The sequence below is a fragment of the Neoarius graeffei genome, chromosome 21 (assembly GCF_027579695.1).
Source record: "Neoarius graeffei isolate fNeoGra1 chromosome 21, fNeoGra1.pri, whole genome shotgun sequence".
Classification (NCBI taxonomy): Eukaryota; Metazoa; Chordata; class Actinopteri; order Siluriformes; family Ariidae; genus Neoarius; species Neoarius graeffei.
The window spans coordinates 52,134,514-52,149,963 of record NC_083589.1 but is presented as its reverse complement, the minus strand read 5'-3'; the positions used below and the strand labels follow the sequence as shown (position 1 = coordinate 52,149,963).

Below are 15,450 nucleotides of genomic sequence, written 5' to 3'. Positions count from 1 at the left end.
CACTGCTCATGAAAATGTTCATATTCCCAACATTTTTCTGCTATTTCTAGTTCCTGTTCATATAAAAGACATGCTAGCTTGCTAAACTGTAAAGTTTGTTCATGAGCTAGCATATGCTCTGCAACCCTGTTATCTATTTATGTCACAAGAATTCTTTTAACTTTGACCACTTTAACAACAAGGAAAAATAGTGAGATTGGTAACTGCCTGCAGCTACCGCTTATATTTCTCAATATGGACTTCCAGATGGGTGGCACTGTGGTGTAGTGGTTAGCACTGTCTCCTCACAGCAAGAAAGTTCTGGGTTAGGGTGACCAGACGTCCCGGTTTTACCGGGACAGTCCCGATTTGGGGTTGTGTGTCCCGAGTCCCGACAAAAATCTGTCGGGACACGGATATGTCCCGGTTTTCGCCACTCGCGAAGTTTGCGACTGAGCAGCGTGGGAATCATTAGCGGAGAAATGTCTGCATTTACTATTTTGATGAATTGACAGGAATCGCAAGCTTTCCTGGCTACTGCCCCCTGGCCCTGTGGCATGGGTGTTTATTTAGCCACATTATTCCAGACAACAGAACATGTTGCCATGCAACAATAAAATAAACATTAACTGGCGCGAATGTTCTTTGTCTAGCAGCTAGCAGCAGTAATGCCGCAGCAATTATGCCGAAAAGAAAATGTACCTTTTCCAAAGATTTACAGGGCACCTACCCCTTCCTCCGAGAGGTGCAGAACAATGCGCATGAAGCCTACTGCACACACTGTAAGTGCTTTGTTCTTGTACTGAGTTGGGTAGCCTATGTTGCAAATGCTGTGCGCTCCTGTGGGGGCTTTCCTCGGGCTGTCGCCCCTTTCCTCCTTTATTGCTGTTTTGTTTGAGTGTATATCCTCAAATCATTTGTCTCTTTTTTTGTTTCTGTTTAACATACCATTCTGACAGTTTGGCCATATTGCTGTGTTGAACAGCTGGTTGCACCTTCCATTAAAGTGTTCACTTTTGTACACATCTTCTTGCTTTATTCATTCAGTTGTGGGGAATGGTTAGTAAGGTTGATTCTGACCTAGGCTATGTTGAAGTCACATATCTACTTTTTAAGTTGATGCTATAGTGCATACAATTTTAGAGATATAGCCTACATGTGCATATGCATTCTTCTTGGTGTTCTCACAAACAGGTGAAATAAATCAGTTTAAATTTGGCCTATGGACATAGCCTGGCCTATTCTCAGCCATTACAAAATCTGTTGTCTGACCATAATTTAACTGATCTGTATACCATTATGCTACTAGATAACAAAATGCCTGTTTGTTTTATTTCATGTGAGATGTTGATAAATGTGAGCTTCAACAAAATGATAAGAGCACCTCTCTGAGTGTCACGTTTACGTAAAAAAAAAGGTGTGCGTGCACGAGCATGGTCGCGTGCAAAAGTGTCCCGGTTTCAGACAAGGGAAATCTGGTCACCCTATTCTGGGTTCAAGCCCAGCAGCCAATGGGGGCCTTTCTGTGTAGAGTTTGCATGTTCTCCCCGTGTCTGCATGGTTTCCTCCAGGTGCTCTGGTTCCCCCCACAGTCCAAAGACATGCGGTTAGGTTAACATGGGGCAGCCTTGGGCTGAAGTGCCCTTGAACAAGGCACCTAACCCTCAACTGCTCCCCGGGTGCTGTTAGCATGGCTGCCCACTGCTCTGGGTATGTGTGTGTGCTCATTGCTCAATTGTGTGTGTGCATGCGTGTTTTCTGGGTTAAATACAGAGAGGAATTTCACTGTGCTTGAGTGTGCATGTGACAAGTAAAGGCTTCTTCTTCAGATGCTTTAGTGAATTTTAACCATAGTTACATGAATATGATGATGAACAAATCAAATAAAACAAGATCAAATTAAACTCCTTCACCCCCATATCACTGTGTAATTATTCTACTTTATCCATTCAGCTATTTAAAATAACAAGGATGTCATTTAGCTGACTCTAGTGTCCATAAAAAGGTTTGATGTCAGGAAACCACCAAGTCTTTTGTGTTTTTTTTTTGTGAGACGAGGATAACAATGAAGGACTCAAAGGCCAAGCTACTTACGCGTACCTTCCATGTTCTAAAGGAAACAGGATGCAGTAAAGACATTGGAGAAAGTGGAGTTTAATGAACACTGAACCCAGAAAAAGGCTTTACAGAACCAGCCAATAGTCAAGTTTCAAGTCAAGTTTATTTTTATAGCACTTTTAACAACAGACATTGTCGCAAAGCAGCTTTACAGAATTTTATTGACTTTAAACATGAGCTAATTTTATCCCTAATCTATCCCCAATGATCAAGCCTGTGGCGATGGTGGCAAGGAAAAACTCCCTCAGACGAAATGAAGAAGAAACCTCGAGAGGAGCCAGACTCAAAAGGGAACCCATCCTCATTTGGGTGATAACAGACAACGTGATTATAACATTTTAACAGTTTTAACATGGTCTGTTTTGCTGATGTTATGAACTCTTCATTGGTGGAAACTTGAGTGCAAAACTGTTCATGACAACTGTAGTCCTAAAGTTAGCAAGTCAACTGTAGTCCTCAGCCATAAAAGCTTTACTGTAAGTGTCCAGAGCGTCTTCCAAGTGTGACTTTCGACTGTCCATATGGGGCCGTCCTCCACAGGAGCGATGTGATGAGACTCCAGCTAGAAATAGGGCATCCGGATGGATTAGGCAGGTCCGAGGAGCAGAAGAGGTCAACATCTCAATCTCAGGATTGACCTGTAACTCAGAGGGACAGACGGGGGGACACAGGTTGTTAGGTATGCCCAATGTCACCTGATGAGTAAGAACAGTATACATTTTGCGGTGAGTGCAAGCAGGGACTCCAGCAAAACAATGACAGCATAACTAGAAGGGGAGATCCAGAAGATAACACAGGCATGAGGGCGCCCTGGGACATAAAGCAGCCAGCCACTACACCGTCAACAAACTCGAGTGAGCAAGTGAATGGAGGACTGACAGCATCCATACATCCCAGTTTAACAAAACACTATGCCTGAGGACTCTCCAGATCTAATCCTTTACCTCATATAAACACTATTAACAAAAGGCTTGACTAAACAGATATGTTTTCAGCCTAGACTTAAATGCTGAGACTGTGTCTGATTCTCGAACATTACTTGGAAGGCTGTTCCATAACTCTGGGGCTTTGTAAGAAAAGGCTCTGCCCCCTGATGTAGCCTTCACTATATGAGGTACCAAAAGATAGCCTGCACCTTTTGATCTAAGTAGACATGGTGGGTCATAAAGGACCAGAAGTTATATATGGGCGGCACGGTGGTGTAGTGGTTAGCGCTGTCGCCTCACAGCAAGAAGGTCCGGGTTCAAGCCCCGTGGCCAGCGAGGGCCTTTCTGTGTGGAGTTTGCATGTTCTCCCTGTGTCTGCATGGGTTTCCTCCGGGTGCTCCGGTTTCCCCCACAGTCCAAAAACATGCAGGTTAGGTTAACTGGCGACTCTAAATTGACCGTAGGTGTGAATGTGAGTGTGAATGGTTGTCTGTGTCTATGTGTCGGCCCTGTGATGACCTGGCGACTTGTCCAGGGTGTACACCGCCTTTCACCCATAGACAGCTGGGATAGGCTCCAGCTTGCCTGCGACCCTGTAGAACAGGATAAAGCGGCTAGAGAGAATAAGATGTATGTATTTTTTTTTAATGACCGAGGGTCAAGCTCATGTGCTGCTATGCTCACATTTCATGAATGTAAATGAAAACATGAGCCATTTGTTGCATCCCACATGAAACGAACTTAATGCATCCAAAATCCTTTTTTTCATTGTCATTTCATTGACATTCTACAACATCAAATGTGACAATAAATAGTTAAAAGTATGTGTCTCATTCATTAATAAATTAAAATTGTTATTGTTGCAGATTGCTGTGGTACACGATGAAATGAACACTTCAGTGCTGTTAATACAGTAAATCTGCTTCAGATTGGACTGCATGTCATTGATTATTCATCATTTCTTATTGCAGATGTACTCACATCACAATTATATAATTATACACAACTCATTGTGGGCGGCACGGTGGTGTAGTGGTTAGCGCTGTCGCCTCACAACAAGAAGGTCCGGGTTCGAGCCCTGTGGCCGGCGAGGGCCTTTCTGTGCGGAGTTTGCATGTTCTCCCCGTGTCCGTGTGGGTTTCCTCCGGGTGCTCCGGTTTCCCCCACAGTCCAAAGACATGCAGGTTAGGTTAACTGGTGACTCTAAATTGACCGTAGGTGTGAATGTGAGTGTGAATGGTTGTCTGTGTCTATGTGTCAGCCCTGTGATGACCTGGCGACTTGTCCAGGGTGTACCCCGCCTTTCGCCCGTAGTCAGCTGGGATAGGCTCCAGCTTGCCTGCGACCCTGTAGAACAGGATAAAGCGGCTAGAGATGATGAGATGAGACAACTCGTTGTGTTTGTTTTAAACATTGTGTAACTTTTGGGTTTGGTGTGTGGTGTTGAATCAGTCTTAGTGAAAAGAAACAGCAGGATGAAGATGGATAACTTTCCACTTTACTCTTCCCCAAACTTCAACTTCACCACAACAACTTCACCTCCTGCCTCCAACATGTGACTGAAGGAACCAATCGGAAGCTAGCAGGACCTAGCCTGAGGTAAACGTGAAAGAATCACAGAAGCAGATTCAACAAATTATCACAACTGTGTTAAAGATGAAAATGTAAATATCTGAATGTGTAACTTTGTCAATAATAAATGTGCAAGAACATACAGTCAAGTCAGAAAGTCTGCACACCCCTTTCACCTTCTCCATGTTTTATTATGTTACAGACTTATTCTACAATAGATTGAGTTCATTTTTTCTCACAAAATTCTACACAACATAGCCCATAATGACAAAGTGAAAGCAGGTTTTTAGAAAATATGCAATTTTATTTTACTGACAAAAATAGGTTATTTAGGGCTTACATATCTGTACATGAGGGCGGCACGGTGGTGTAGTGGTTAGCATTGTTGCCTCACAACAAGAAGGTTCTGGGTTCGAGCCCAGTGGCCAATGAGGGCCTTTCTGTGAGGAGTTTGCATGTTCTCCCCGTGTCCATGTGGGTTTCCTCTGGGTGCTCTGGTTTCCCCCACAGTCCAAAGACATGCAGGTTAGGCTAATTGGTGGCTCTAAATTGACCGTAGGTGTGAGTGTGAATGGTTGTCTGTGTCTATGTGTCAGCCCTGCAATGACCTGGCAACTTGTCCAGGGTGTACCCCGCCTCTCGCCCATAGTCAGCTGGGATAGGCTCCAGCTCGCCTGCGACCCTGTAGGACAGGATAAGTGGCTAGAGATAATGGATGGATGGATATCTATACACACCCTTAGCCTAATACTTGGTTGCTGCACCTTTGGCAGCAATTACAGCTTCAATGCATCTTGGGAAAGAAGCTACAAGCTTGGCACACTTGTTTCTGGACATTTTTGCCCAATCCTTTTGGCATATCCTTGGAAGCTCCGTCAGGTTGGATGGGGAGCATCGGTACACAGCCATTTTCGGCTCCTTCCACAGATGTTCAATTGGATTCAGGTCTGGGCTTTGGCTGGACCACTCAAGGACATTCACAGACTTTCTCTGAAGCCACTCCTTTTTTCTCTTGGCTGTGTGCTTCGGGCCGTTGTTATGTTGGAAGGTAAACCTTCGCCCCAGTCTGAGGTCCAGAGCGCTCTGGAGCAGGTTTTCTTCAAGGATCTCAGTGTACTTACAGTGGTGCTTGAAAGTTTGTGAATCCTTTAGAATTTTCTGTATTTCTGCATAAATATGACCTAAAACATCATCAGATTTTCACACAAGTCCTAAAAGTAGATAAAGAGAACCCAGTTAAACAAATGAGACAAAAATATTATACTTGGTCATTTATTTATTGAGGAAAATGATCCAGTATTACATATCTTTGAGTGGCAAAAGTATGTGAACCTTTGTTTTCAGTATCTGGCGTGACCCCCTTGTGCAGCAAAAAATGCAAATAAACGTTTCCGGTAACTGTTGATCAGTCCTGCACACCGGCTTGGAGGAATTTTAGCCCATTCCTCCATACAGAACAACTTAAACTCTGGGATGTTGGTTGGTTTCCTCACATGAACTGCTCGCTTCAGGTCCTTCCGCAACATTTCGATTGGATTAAGGTCAGGACTTTGACTTGGCCATTCCAAAACATTAACTTTATTCTTCTCTAACCATTCTTTGGTAGAACAACTTGTGTGCTTAGGGTTGTTGTCTTGCTGCATGACCCACCTTCTCTTGAGATTCAGTTCATGGACAGATGTCCTGACATTTTCCTTTAGAATTTGCTGGTATAATTCAGAATTCATTGTTCCATCAATGATGGCAAGCCGTCTTGGCCCAGATGCAGCAAAACAGGCCTAAACAATGATACTACCACCACCATGTTTCACAGATGGGATAAGGTTCTTATGCTGAAATGCAGTGTTTTCCTTCCTCCTAACATAAAGCTTCTCATTTACCTGTAAACCAAAAAGTTCTATTTTGGTCTCATCTGTCCACAGTAAATTTTTCCAATAGCCTTCTGACTTGTCCATGTGATCTTTAGCAAACTGCAGACGAGCAGCAATGTTCTTTTTGGAGAGCAGTGGCTTTCTCCTTGCAACCCTGCCATGCACACCACTGTTGTTCAGTGTTCTCCTGATGGTGGACTCATGAACATTAACATTAGCCAATGTGAGAGAGGCCTTCAGTTGCTTAGAAGTTACCTCGGGGTCCTTTGTGACCTTGCTGACTATTACACACCTTGCTCTTGGAGTGATCTTTGTTGGTCAACCACTCCTGGGGAGGGTAACAATGGTCTTGAATTTCCTCCATTTGTACACAATCTTGACCAAGTATTAAACTTGACCAAGTATAATACTTTTGTCTCATTTGTTTAATTGGGTTCTCTTTATCTACTTTTAGGACTTGTGTGAAAATCTGATGTTGTTTTAGGTTGTATTTATGCAGAAATATAGAAAATTCTAAAGGGTTCACAAACTTTCAAGCACCACTGTAGCTGCATTCATCTTTCCCTCTATCAGGACTAGTTACCCCTAGCCTGGGCCCGCCCATCCTAAGCGTGACGCAACACAAGGGCCTGTTGCGAGCTTAGTCTGGCCAGGCAAGCTATCTACAGCTCTTCCAAGCTCCCGAAAAATCGGGAACCAATCAACTTTGAGCATCTCCAACGGCCCTGGGTAGAGGCGTGTTCAAGGCACTGACGTAGTAGAACTGCGACCGGAAGCCATAGATTGTTTACAGAATCTATGACAGAAGAGCTTCATTCACACTTCCGCATCTATTACGCATAGATGCTGTATTGAAAGCATTCAACGGGAAGTTCTCATTGAAAACAGAGCAAAGAGCAGCCCTGGAGGTATTTATTGAAAGGAAGGACGTTTTCGCCTTGCTCCCGACCGGCTTCGGTAAGAGTTTAATCTACCAGTTAGCCCCGTCGCGTCGCATACGTCAGAGGAAAGAGTGATGTGATTGGTTTAAGCTTCGTCACAGCCTTTTCTGGCTTCGACCAGTAGCAAACTGAGGCATTTCAGGGAGGCGGGTCAACCACGGGCTCTGGGAAACGGTTGGGCTTAATATCTTGGCCAGACCAATAGCTCGGAGAGCTTTGTCGCGTTAGCCAGACTACCATAAAGGCCTGATTTGTGGAGTGCTGCCTGGATGGTTGAGCTTCTGAAAGGTTCTCCCATCTCCACAAGGATACCCTGGAGCTCTGTCAGAGTGACCCTCGGGTTCCTGCTCACCTCCCTGGCCAAAGCCCGTCTTCCCCGATTGCTTAGTTTGGCCAGGCGGCCAGGTCTAGGAAGATTCTTGGTGGTTCCAACCTTCTTCCATTTGCAAATGATGGTGGCCACTGTGCTCTTTGGGACCTGTAAAGCTGCAGCAATGTTTCTTTACCCTTCTCCAGATCTATGCCTTGACACAATCCTGTTTCTGAGGTCTGCAGATAATTCCTTTGACCCCGTGGCTTGGAGTTTTCTCTGACACGCATTGTCAACTGTGGGACCTTATATAGGCAGGTGTTGGCAATCCCCAATCATGTCCAATCAGTTGAATTTACCACAGGTGGACTCAGTATCACTGGAAGCAGTATCACTGGAAACAAAATGCACCTCAGCTCACTTTTGGGTGTCATATCAAAGGGTGTGCACACTTGTGTACATATGATATTTTACATTTTGACTTTTAATAAATTAGCAAAAATGTGCTTTCACGTCATTATGGGCTATTTTGTGTAGAATTTTGTGACAAAAAATGAACTCAATCTATTGTAGAATAAGTCTGTAACGTAATAAAACATGGAGAAGTGAACGGGGTGTGCAGACTTTCCGGCTTGACTGTAAATATGGAAATAGTTAACTGTGTAAACATTTTAAACACATTTTTTTGTAAAGTAAATCAAACATATGAATAATCAACTTCTAAACCTTACATTTGTGCCAGTTTTAAAAGAAGTCAAATGTATTCATTTTGAATATTTTGGCCTTGTGTATTAAGTGTTTGAAGGTTTATAGCAATGATTTCAGCTCATGATGGCAGTCCACTGTATCTGACAGATGTCACAGATTAATATCAGCCGTACAACAGCACTATCACAAATTTACATTCATGACATGCTTACACAGCCTAAATGCCACATCTCGTACAAATGTCTGGCACAGGGAAAGTTCTGACACAGCAAAATGTACAGGAAGTGTGTGTGAAGCAAAACTTCAGGCTCTTAACATGCTTATTTATGACTGAGGACATCCTGTAATTCTGCTGCCCGGAGATGAAACTTTTCAGTACCTATCTCTCTCTCTCTCTCTCTCTCTCTCTCTCTCACACACACACATACTGTGTATATATATATATATATATATATATATATATATATATATACCGTATATATATATATATATATATATATATATATATATATATATATATATATATATATATAAATCACACAATTTGATGTGTACTATTCATGTGTATATACTAGTATATTATTTGTTTAGAGAGCCAGGCATAAAGGTTAAAGTGCCATTCCACCATTGGATGTATTCTTTGGCATAAAATACAATATATTTTGTGACAACATGACTAGACAGAGAAATCTTTTAGCTTCAAAATGATATATCAAACATAATTTTTTGACAACGACAAGTATATTAATTTTGCGACCAAAGTCACCTACCCTTTTAATTTCCGCGCGGTAGTGAAACATGATGTCATCGGCAGGTTCCCCTTCTTGTGTACCACGTCACGTGTGACGTGGCACAGATTATCAGCAATGGTGGATAGAACGCGATTTCCACTTGTCGATTGCTGTGCCGATATTCATCATCTACTGTCTCCTTTGGGCATCACTTGCTATTTTCCTTCGCTTATTTCCGAAGCTGACAATCGCGTTCTATCCGCCATTGCTGATAATCTGTGCCACGTCACACGTGACGTGGTACACAAGAAGGGGAACCTGCCGATGACATCACGTTTCACTACCGCGCGGAAATTAAAAGGGTAGGTGACTTTGGTCGCAAAATTAATATACTTGTCGTTGTCAAAAAATTATGCTTGATATATCATTTTGAAGCTAAAAGATTTCTCTGTCTAGTCATGTTGTCATAAAATATATTGTATTTTATGCCAAAAAAAATACATCCAATGGTGGAATGGCACTTTAACTGGGCTTTTGGTTGATCCCGCAGGATGCAATTAAAGTCACACAAGTGAAGGGATGAGTGAGATGTCAGCAGTGACGATCGTAGGAGAAACAAAAACAAGAGCCATTCACATGAGCAATACCTTTACAGCATATTTAGTAACTGCCTGGTGAGGGTCACGGTGGGTTGAATAAGAGTACAAGTTTGTTCATATGTCGGTAAACAGAACCGACTACATTTGTTTAAATATGGCAGACAGGTATAAACGAAATAATAACTACATGAATGGGATTTAAAAACAGTCCCATGCACATGTCGAGATCAAATTCTGAACTTGAGTCATGTAGCAGAGGTTGAGGAACTGCTAGAATTAGAATTCACACACGATGGTGTGTGAATAGTGTGTGAATTTTCTCTTTTTCTCTCTGTTCGCCAGTGTTTCTGGGCATATGGGCATCTAGGTAGAGTTCAAAATGATATTTAACAGTTATCCCATGAAATCGAGATTGAGTGGAATGACTGTTTTATTCTATCCATATTCACTGCATTTTGAGAAACAGAGCATTTTTATTTTTATATTTTGCAAATTCGATCAATAAAAACTTTATACAAAACGTCTGACAAAATCATTTCCGCTTAGAACGTAAGCAAACTGGTGAAATGACAGAAACAATTTGTGAAAAATTAGTCAAAAAAGTCAAAGTCCCTTCCATGCCAGGATCTGGTCTTCCCAGGCAGTCTCCTGTCCCAGTACTACCCAGTTCCTTGAGGCGCATGGGTGTGGCACCGATCTCCGATTCGTTAGCCCTCTGCCTCTCATATAGCTTGGGTTACAGTGGGGGGCTAGTCCTCTGGTAACCGCTTGAGTTTGACTCCCCCACTCACATCTGTATTGCAGCGTGCCTTGCCAAATGGCAGTAGGTACCATTTTTTTTAATGGTCTTTGGTATGATCCGGCCGCGAGTAGAACTCACAATCTCCCGATTGAGAGGCGGACACGCTAACCACTAGGCCAGCTTGCTTTTTTTTTTTGAAAAAATTCTATAATAGGGCGGCACGGTGGTGTAGTGGTTAGCTCTGTCGCCTCACAGCAAGAAGGTTCTGGGTTCGATCCCCATGGCCGGCGAGGGCCTTTCTGTGCGGAGTTTGCATGTTCTCCCCGTGTCCGCGTGGGTTTCCTCCGGGTGCTCCGGTTTCCCCCACAGTCCAAAGACATGCAGGTTAGGTTAACTGGTGACTCTAAATTGACCGTAGGTGTGAATGTGAGTGTGAATGGTTGTCTGTGTCTATGTGTCAGCCCTGTGATGACCTGGTGACTTGTCCAGGGTGTACCCCGCCTTTCGCCCGTAGTCAGCTGGGATAGGCTCCAGCTTGCCTGCGACCCTGTAGAACAGGATAAAGCAGCTAGAGATAATGAGATGAGATGAGAATTCTATAATAATAATTCTTGAAAAAAAAGCTGCGTTCTTACGATCAAATACTTTTATTCCATATTTTGTTGCTTTTTTGGATTTTGGGGGGGTTTTGTTTTTGACTAAAGTTTTTATTTCATCCTCGGTTGGTTCAGCAACACACTCCGCCATTTTGTTTCTCTCTACTTACAGTATATAAGCTGATAGTCTAGTAGTAGAGTAGCCAATCAGAGCGTGTGATTGCTCATATCCAGTGAATGTGGATAGGAATATCTCATCTCATCTCATTATCTCTAGCCGCTTTATCCTGTTCTACAGGGTCGCGGGCAAGCTGGAGCCTATCCCAGCTGACTACGGGCGAGAGGCGGGGTACACCCTGGACAAGTCGCCAGGTCATCACAGGGCTGACACATAGACACAGACAACCATTCACACCTACGGTCAATTTAGAGTCACCAGTTAACCTAACCTGCATGTCTTTGGACTGTGGGGGAAACCGAGCACCCGGAGGAAACCCATGCGGACACGGGGAGAACATGCAAACTCCACACAGAAAGGCCCTCGCCGGCCACGGGGCTCGAACCCGGACCTTCTTGCTGTGAGGCGACAGCGCTAACCACTACACCACCGTGCCACCCCAGATAGGAAAATAAATAAATAAATAAATAAATATATTACTGTACAAAAGTACGGAAGCTGAGAGAGGCCCTTCATATAATCCTTTTTTTATTCACCTTGTTATCCAGAGATAACGACATAATTAATTCAGGATCTCGAGAAAACAACACAACTAATTCAAGATCTCGAGAAAACAAAACCTTTATTTCGAGATCTCGAGAAAACAAAACCATTATTCCGTGATCTCGAGAAAACAAAAAAAGATTATATGAAGGGCCTCTCGCGGCTTCCGTACAAAAGTCTTAGGCCTCCTATTTTTTTCATACAAACTTTGTTATAGAGTTCTATTTTCTGACTCCTACATTATTGAGTCGGTACAAACACATTTTAGAGTCCAAACGTTTGTTTTCCAGCACAAAATTAAATGTTACAAAGAAAAAACAAGTTTGTATCTGAGCAGCATATTACATAAGAGAGCACTTTTCAGATTAAAAAAGAAAACATAATGAACGCTGCTGGGTTTTGGTGCAAAATGAAGACGTGAGTGTGACAGTTAAAGTGTCCAGAAGAACTGCGGCTGGTTCTGGAAGATGCTCATTTCCGCATAAAACTGCACTCATTGTACCTGAGACTACTATTCTTTTTTTTCTTTTCAGCAAAGGGTCGTCTCACACCAAGTATTGACTTTGTTTCCTTTATTATGACTTACTGCTTACCGTTTATAGTATTTTTTTTAATGTTGAAACATTTCATTTCATTACTTTTGAAGCCATTTTTGGTCTACAGCATTTCTTTACATGTGCCTAAGACTTTTTGCACCGTACTGTATATATAAAGAAAAGCTTCTGGTTTTGGCCACACCCACTTTGGGCTAAAGTCCAAATACAGATACAGATATTTTGAGCACTAGGCACATACAGATATATAATTTATGTTACACCCCAAATGTACACACTTTTACTGTGAATAGCATCAAGCTCATTTTCAGCTTTCTACTTTTTCGAAAGTTTCTATCATGGTTGATTGTTGTACACATCCACATTATTAATAAGCTCTGTTCACTTTAAAGCTCCAGGACCCAAGTTTTATCATGACATCCCCTTTCCTATTAGTTTTACTGTAGTTTTTGAACAATCCAAAGTAGCTGCTAAATGATATGAATAAGAGAATGATGAGAATGTGAGAACTTCTTTTGCACCAGACCTCGTCTATTACCTATCATGCTTGAAAGGGCATAGGCTCTTTCCTGGTTGCTGACAGTGTGTGTGCTGAAGGAAAAGTCTGGGAGGAAGGTGCTGGTCCCTGGGTTCTGGACAGTTATGGCACAGGAAAGAGAGGAGGAGAGGAGGGGAAGTTAAAAACGCAGAGGGCCATCCCAAGTCACAGACCGGAGAGGAACCTCAGAAAGAGGACACGTGTGAAAAAGTTACAGTCATGGAGTTCAGAATAAACTCTGTCTCTAGAAGTGGAATCGTCCTCCTGCTGATCCTTGTAGGAACAGAGATACGGTCTACTGCTGTCCAGGTGAGACACTACACATTTTATGAACTAGCATTACAAATTGTATCAGGGAAGAAGAAGAAGAAGAAGAAGAAGAAGCTGCACGTTTGGACATGGTTGATGCTCCACTGCAAATCTTTCATCAGTGTTCAACCAGTTATAGCTTTATTAGATGGAGCTTTTCCTGTTTATGTGTAATTTTCCCAAGAGAGAATCACATTGTTCCAGAATAAACTAAAAACTTTTTTTTGGCTCTTCATGAACGTACTGAATGATTTCACAACTCAGAAGACCAACGTGTCGTGTGGGTACCACAAATAAAATGCTAGCAACAAAGGCTACTGTACGGTACCTCAGTTGAATGAAAAACCTCAGTTGCAGAATGTGGATATGAGAGCTAACAGTCTGCTGGTGATGTTCTGATCTGTTTGGTGGTTGTTGTTGTTTCCTCCCTCATTAACACACAACACATATTTAACTCCTTAAAGTCTCACTTTATTTCATTTCTCATATCAAAGCATATTATTCAGTGACCAGTGTAAAACTAATAGGACGGATACACCAACTGGTCACTTTAACAGGAACATCTCATGTACTTCTGCTCTTTCATGTAATTATCCAATCAGTGAAATCATGTGGCAGAAGATTTGAAAAACATTGTTTGACTTTTTTTTTTCCTGCAAGATTCACCTGTCCAGTTCTCAGATTCTTGTTCTTGGTAGACAGGAGTGGACTCGTGTGGTGTTTTGCTGTTGTAGGCCATCCATCTCAAGGTTTGATGTGTAGTGCGTTCTGGGATGTGTTTCTGCTCACCATGATTGTAAGAAGTGCATAATTTATACAGTGGTGCTTGAAAGTTTGTGAACCCTTTAGAATTTTCTATATTTCTGCATAAATATGACCGAAAACATCATCAGATTTTCACACAAGTCCTAAAAGTAGATAAACAGAACCCAGTTAAACAAATGAGACAAAAATATTATACTTGGTCATTTATTTATTGAGGAAAATGATCCGATATTACATATCTGTGAGTGGCAAAAGTATGTGAACCTCTAGGATTAGCAGTTAATTTGAAGGTGAAATTAGAGTCAGGTGTTTTCAATCAATGGGATGACAATCAGGTGTGAGTGGGCACCCTGTTTTATTTAAAGAACAGGGATCTATCAAAGTCTGATCTTCACAACACATATTTCTGGAAGTGTATCAGGGCACGAACAAAGGAGATTTCTGAGGACCTCAGAAAAAGCGTTGTTGATGCTCATCAGACTGGAAAAGGTTACAAAACCATCTCTAAAGAGTTTGGACTCCACCAATCCACAGTCAGACAGATTGTGTACAAATGGAGGAAATTCAAGTCCATTGTTACCCTCCCCAGGAGTGGTCGACCAACAAAGATCACTCCAAGAGTAAGGCGTGTAATAGTCGGCGAGGTCACAAAGGACCCCGGGGTAACTTCTAAGCAACTGAAGGCCTCTCTCACATTGACTAATGTTCATGTTCATGAGTCCACCACCAGGAGAACACTGAACAACAATGGTGTGCATGGTAGGGTTGCAAGGAGAAAGCCACTGCTCTCCAAAAAGAACATTGCTGCTCATCTGCAGTTTGCTAAAGAGCACGTGGACAAGCCAGAAGGCTATTGGAAAAATGTTTTGTGGACGGAGGAGACCAAAATAGAACTTTTGGTTTAAATGAGAAGCGTTATGTTTGGAGAAAGGAAAACACTGCATTCCAGCATAAGAACCTTATCCCATCTGTGAAACATGGTGGTGGTAGTATCATGGTTTGGGCCTGTTTTGCTGCATCTGGGCCAGGACGGCTTGCCATCATTGATGGAACAATGAATTCTGAATTATACCAGCGAATTCTAAAGGAAAATGTCAGGACATCTGTCCATGAACTGAATCTCAAGAGAAAGTGGGTCATGCAGCAAGACAACGACCCTAAGCACACAAGTCGTTCTACCAAAGAATGGTTAAAGAAGAATAAAGTCAATGTTTTGGAATGGCCAAGTCAAAGTCCTGACCTTAATCCAATGGAAATGTTGTGGAAGGACCTGAAGCGATCAGTTCATATGAGGAAACCCACCAACATCCCAGAGTTGAAGCTGTTCTGTACGGAGGAATGGGCTAAAATTCCTCCAAGCCGGTGTGCAGGACTGATCAACAGTTACCGCAAACGTTTAGTTGCAGTTATTGCTGCACAAGGGGGTCACACCAGATACTGAAAGCAAAGGTTCACATACTTTTGCCACTC

The 15,450-nt window shown here is 42.5% G+C and overlaps 1 protein-coding gene across 3 annotated transcripts in view; it reads left to right on the top strand.

Annotated features, from left to right (window-relative positions):
- The first annotated feature begins 13,054 nt into the window (after positions 1-13,054).
- stab2 (stabilin 2) overlaps positions 13,055-15,450 on the top strand; it is a 129,022-nt gene continuing 126,626 nt past the window's right edge. For 2 of the 3 annotated variants that reach the window (XM_060903329.1, XM_060903328.1), the window contains exon 1: positions 13,055-13,215. In XM_060903329.1, the coding sequence (XP_060759312.1) occupies positions 13,126-13,215 (90 nt within the window). In that variant the 5' untranslated portion in view covers positions 13,055-13,125. The remainder of the gene's footprint in view (positions 13,216-15,450) is intronic. The other variant, XM_060903330.1, reaches the window with a different exon arrangement.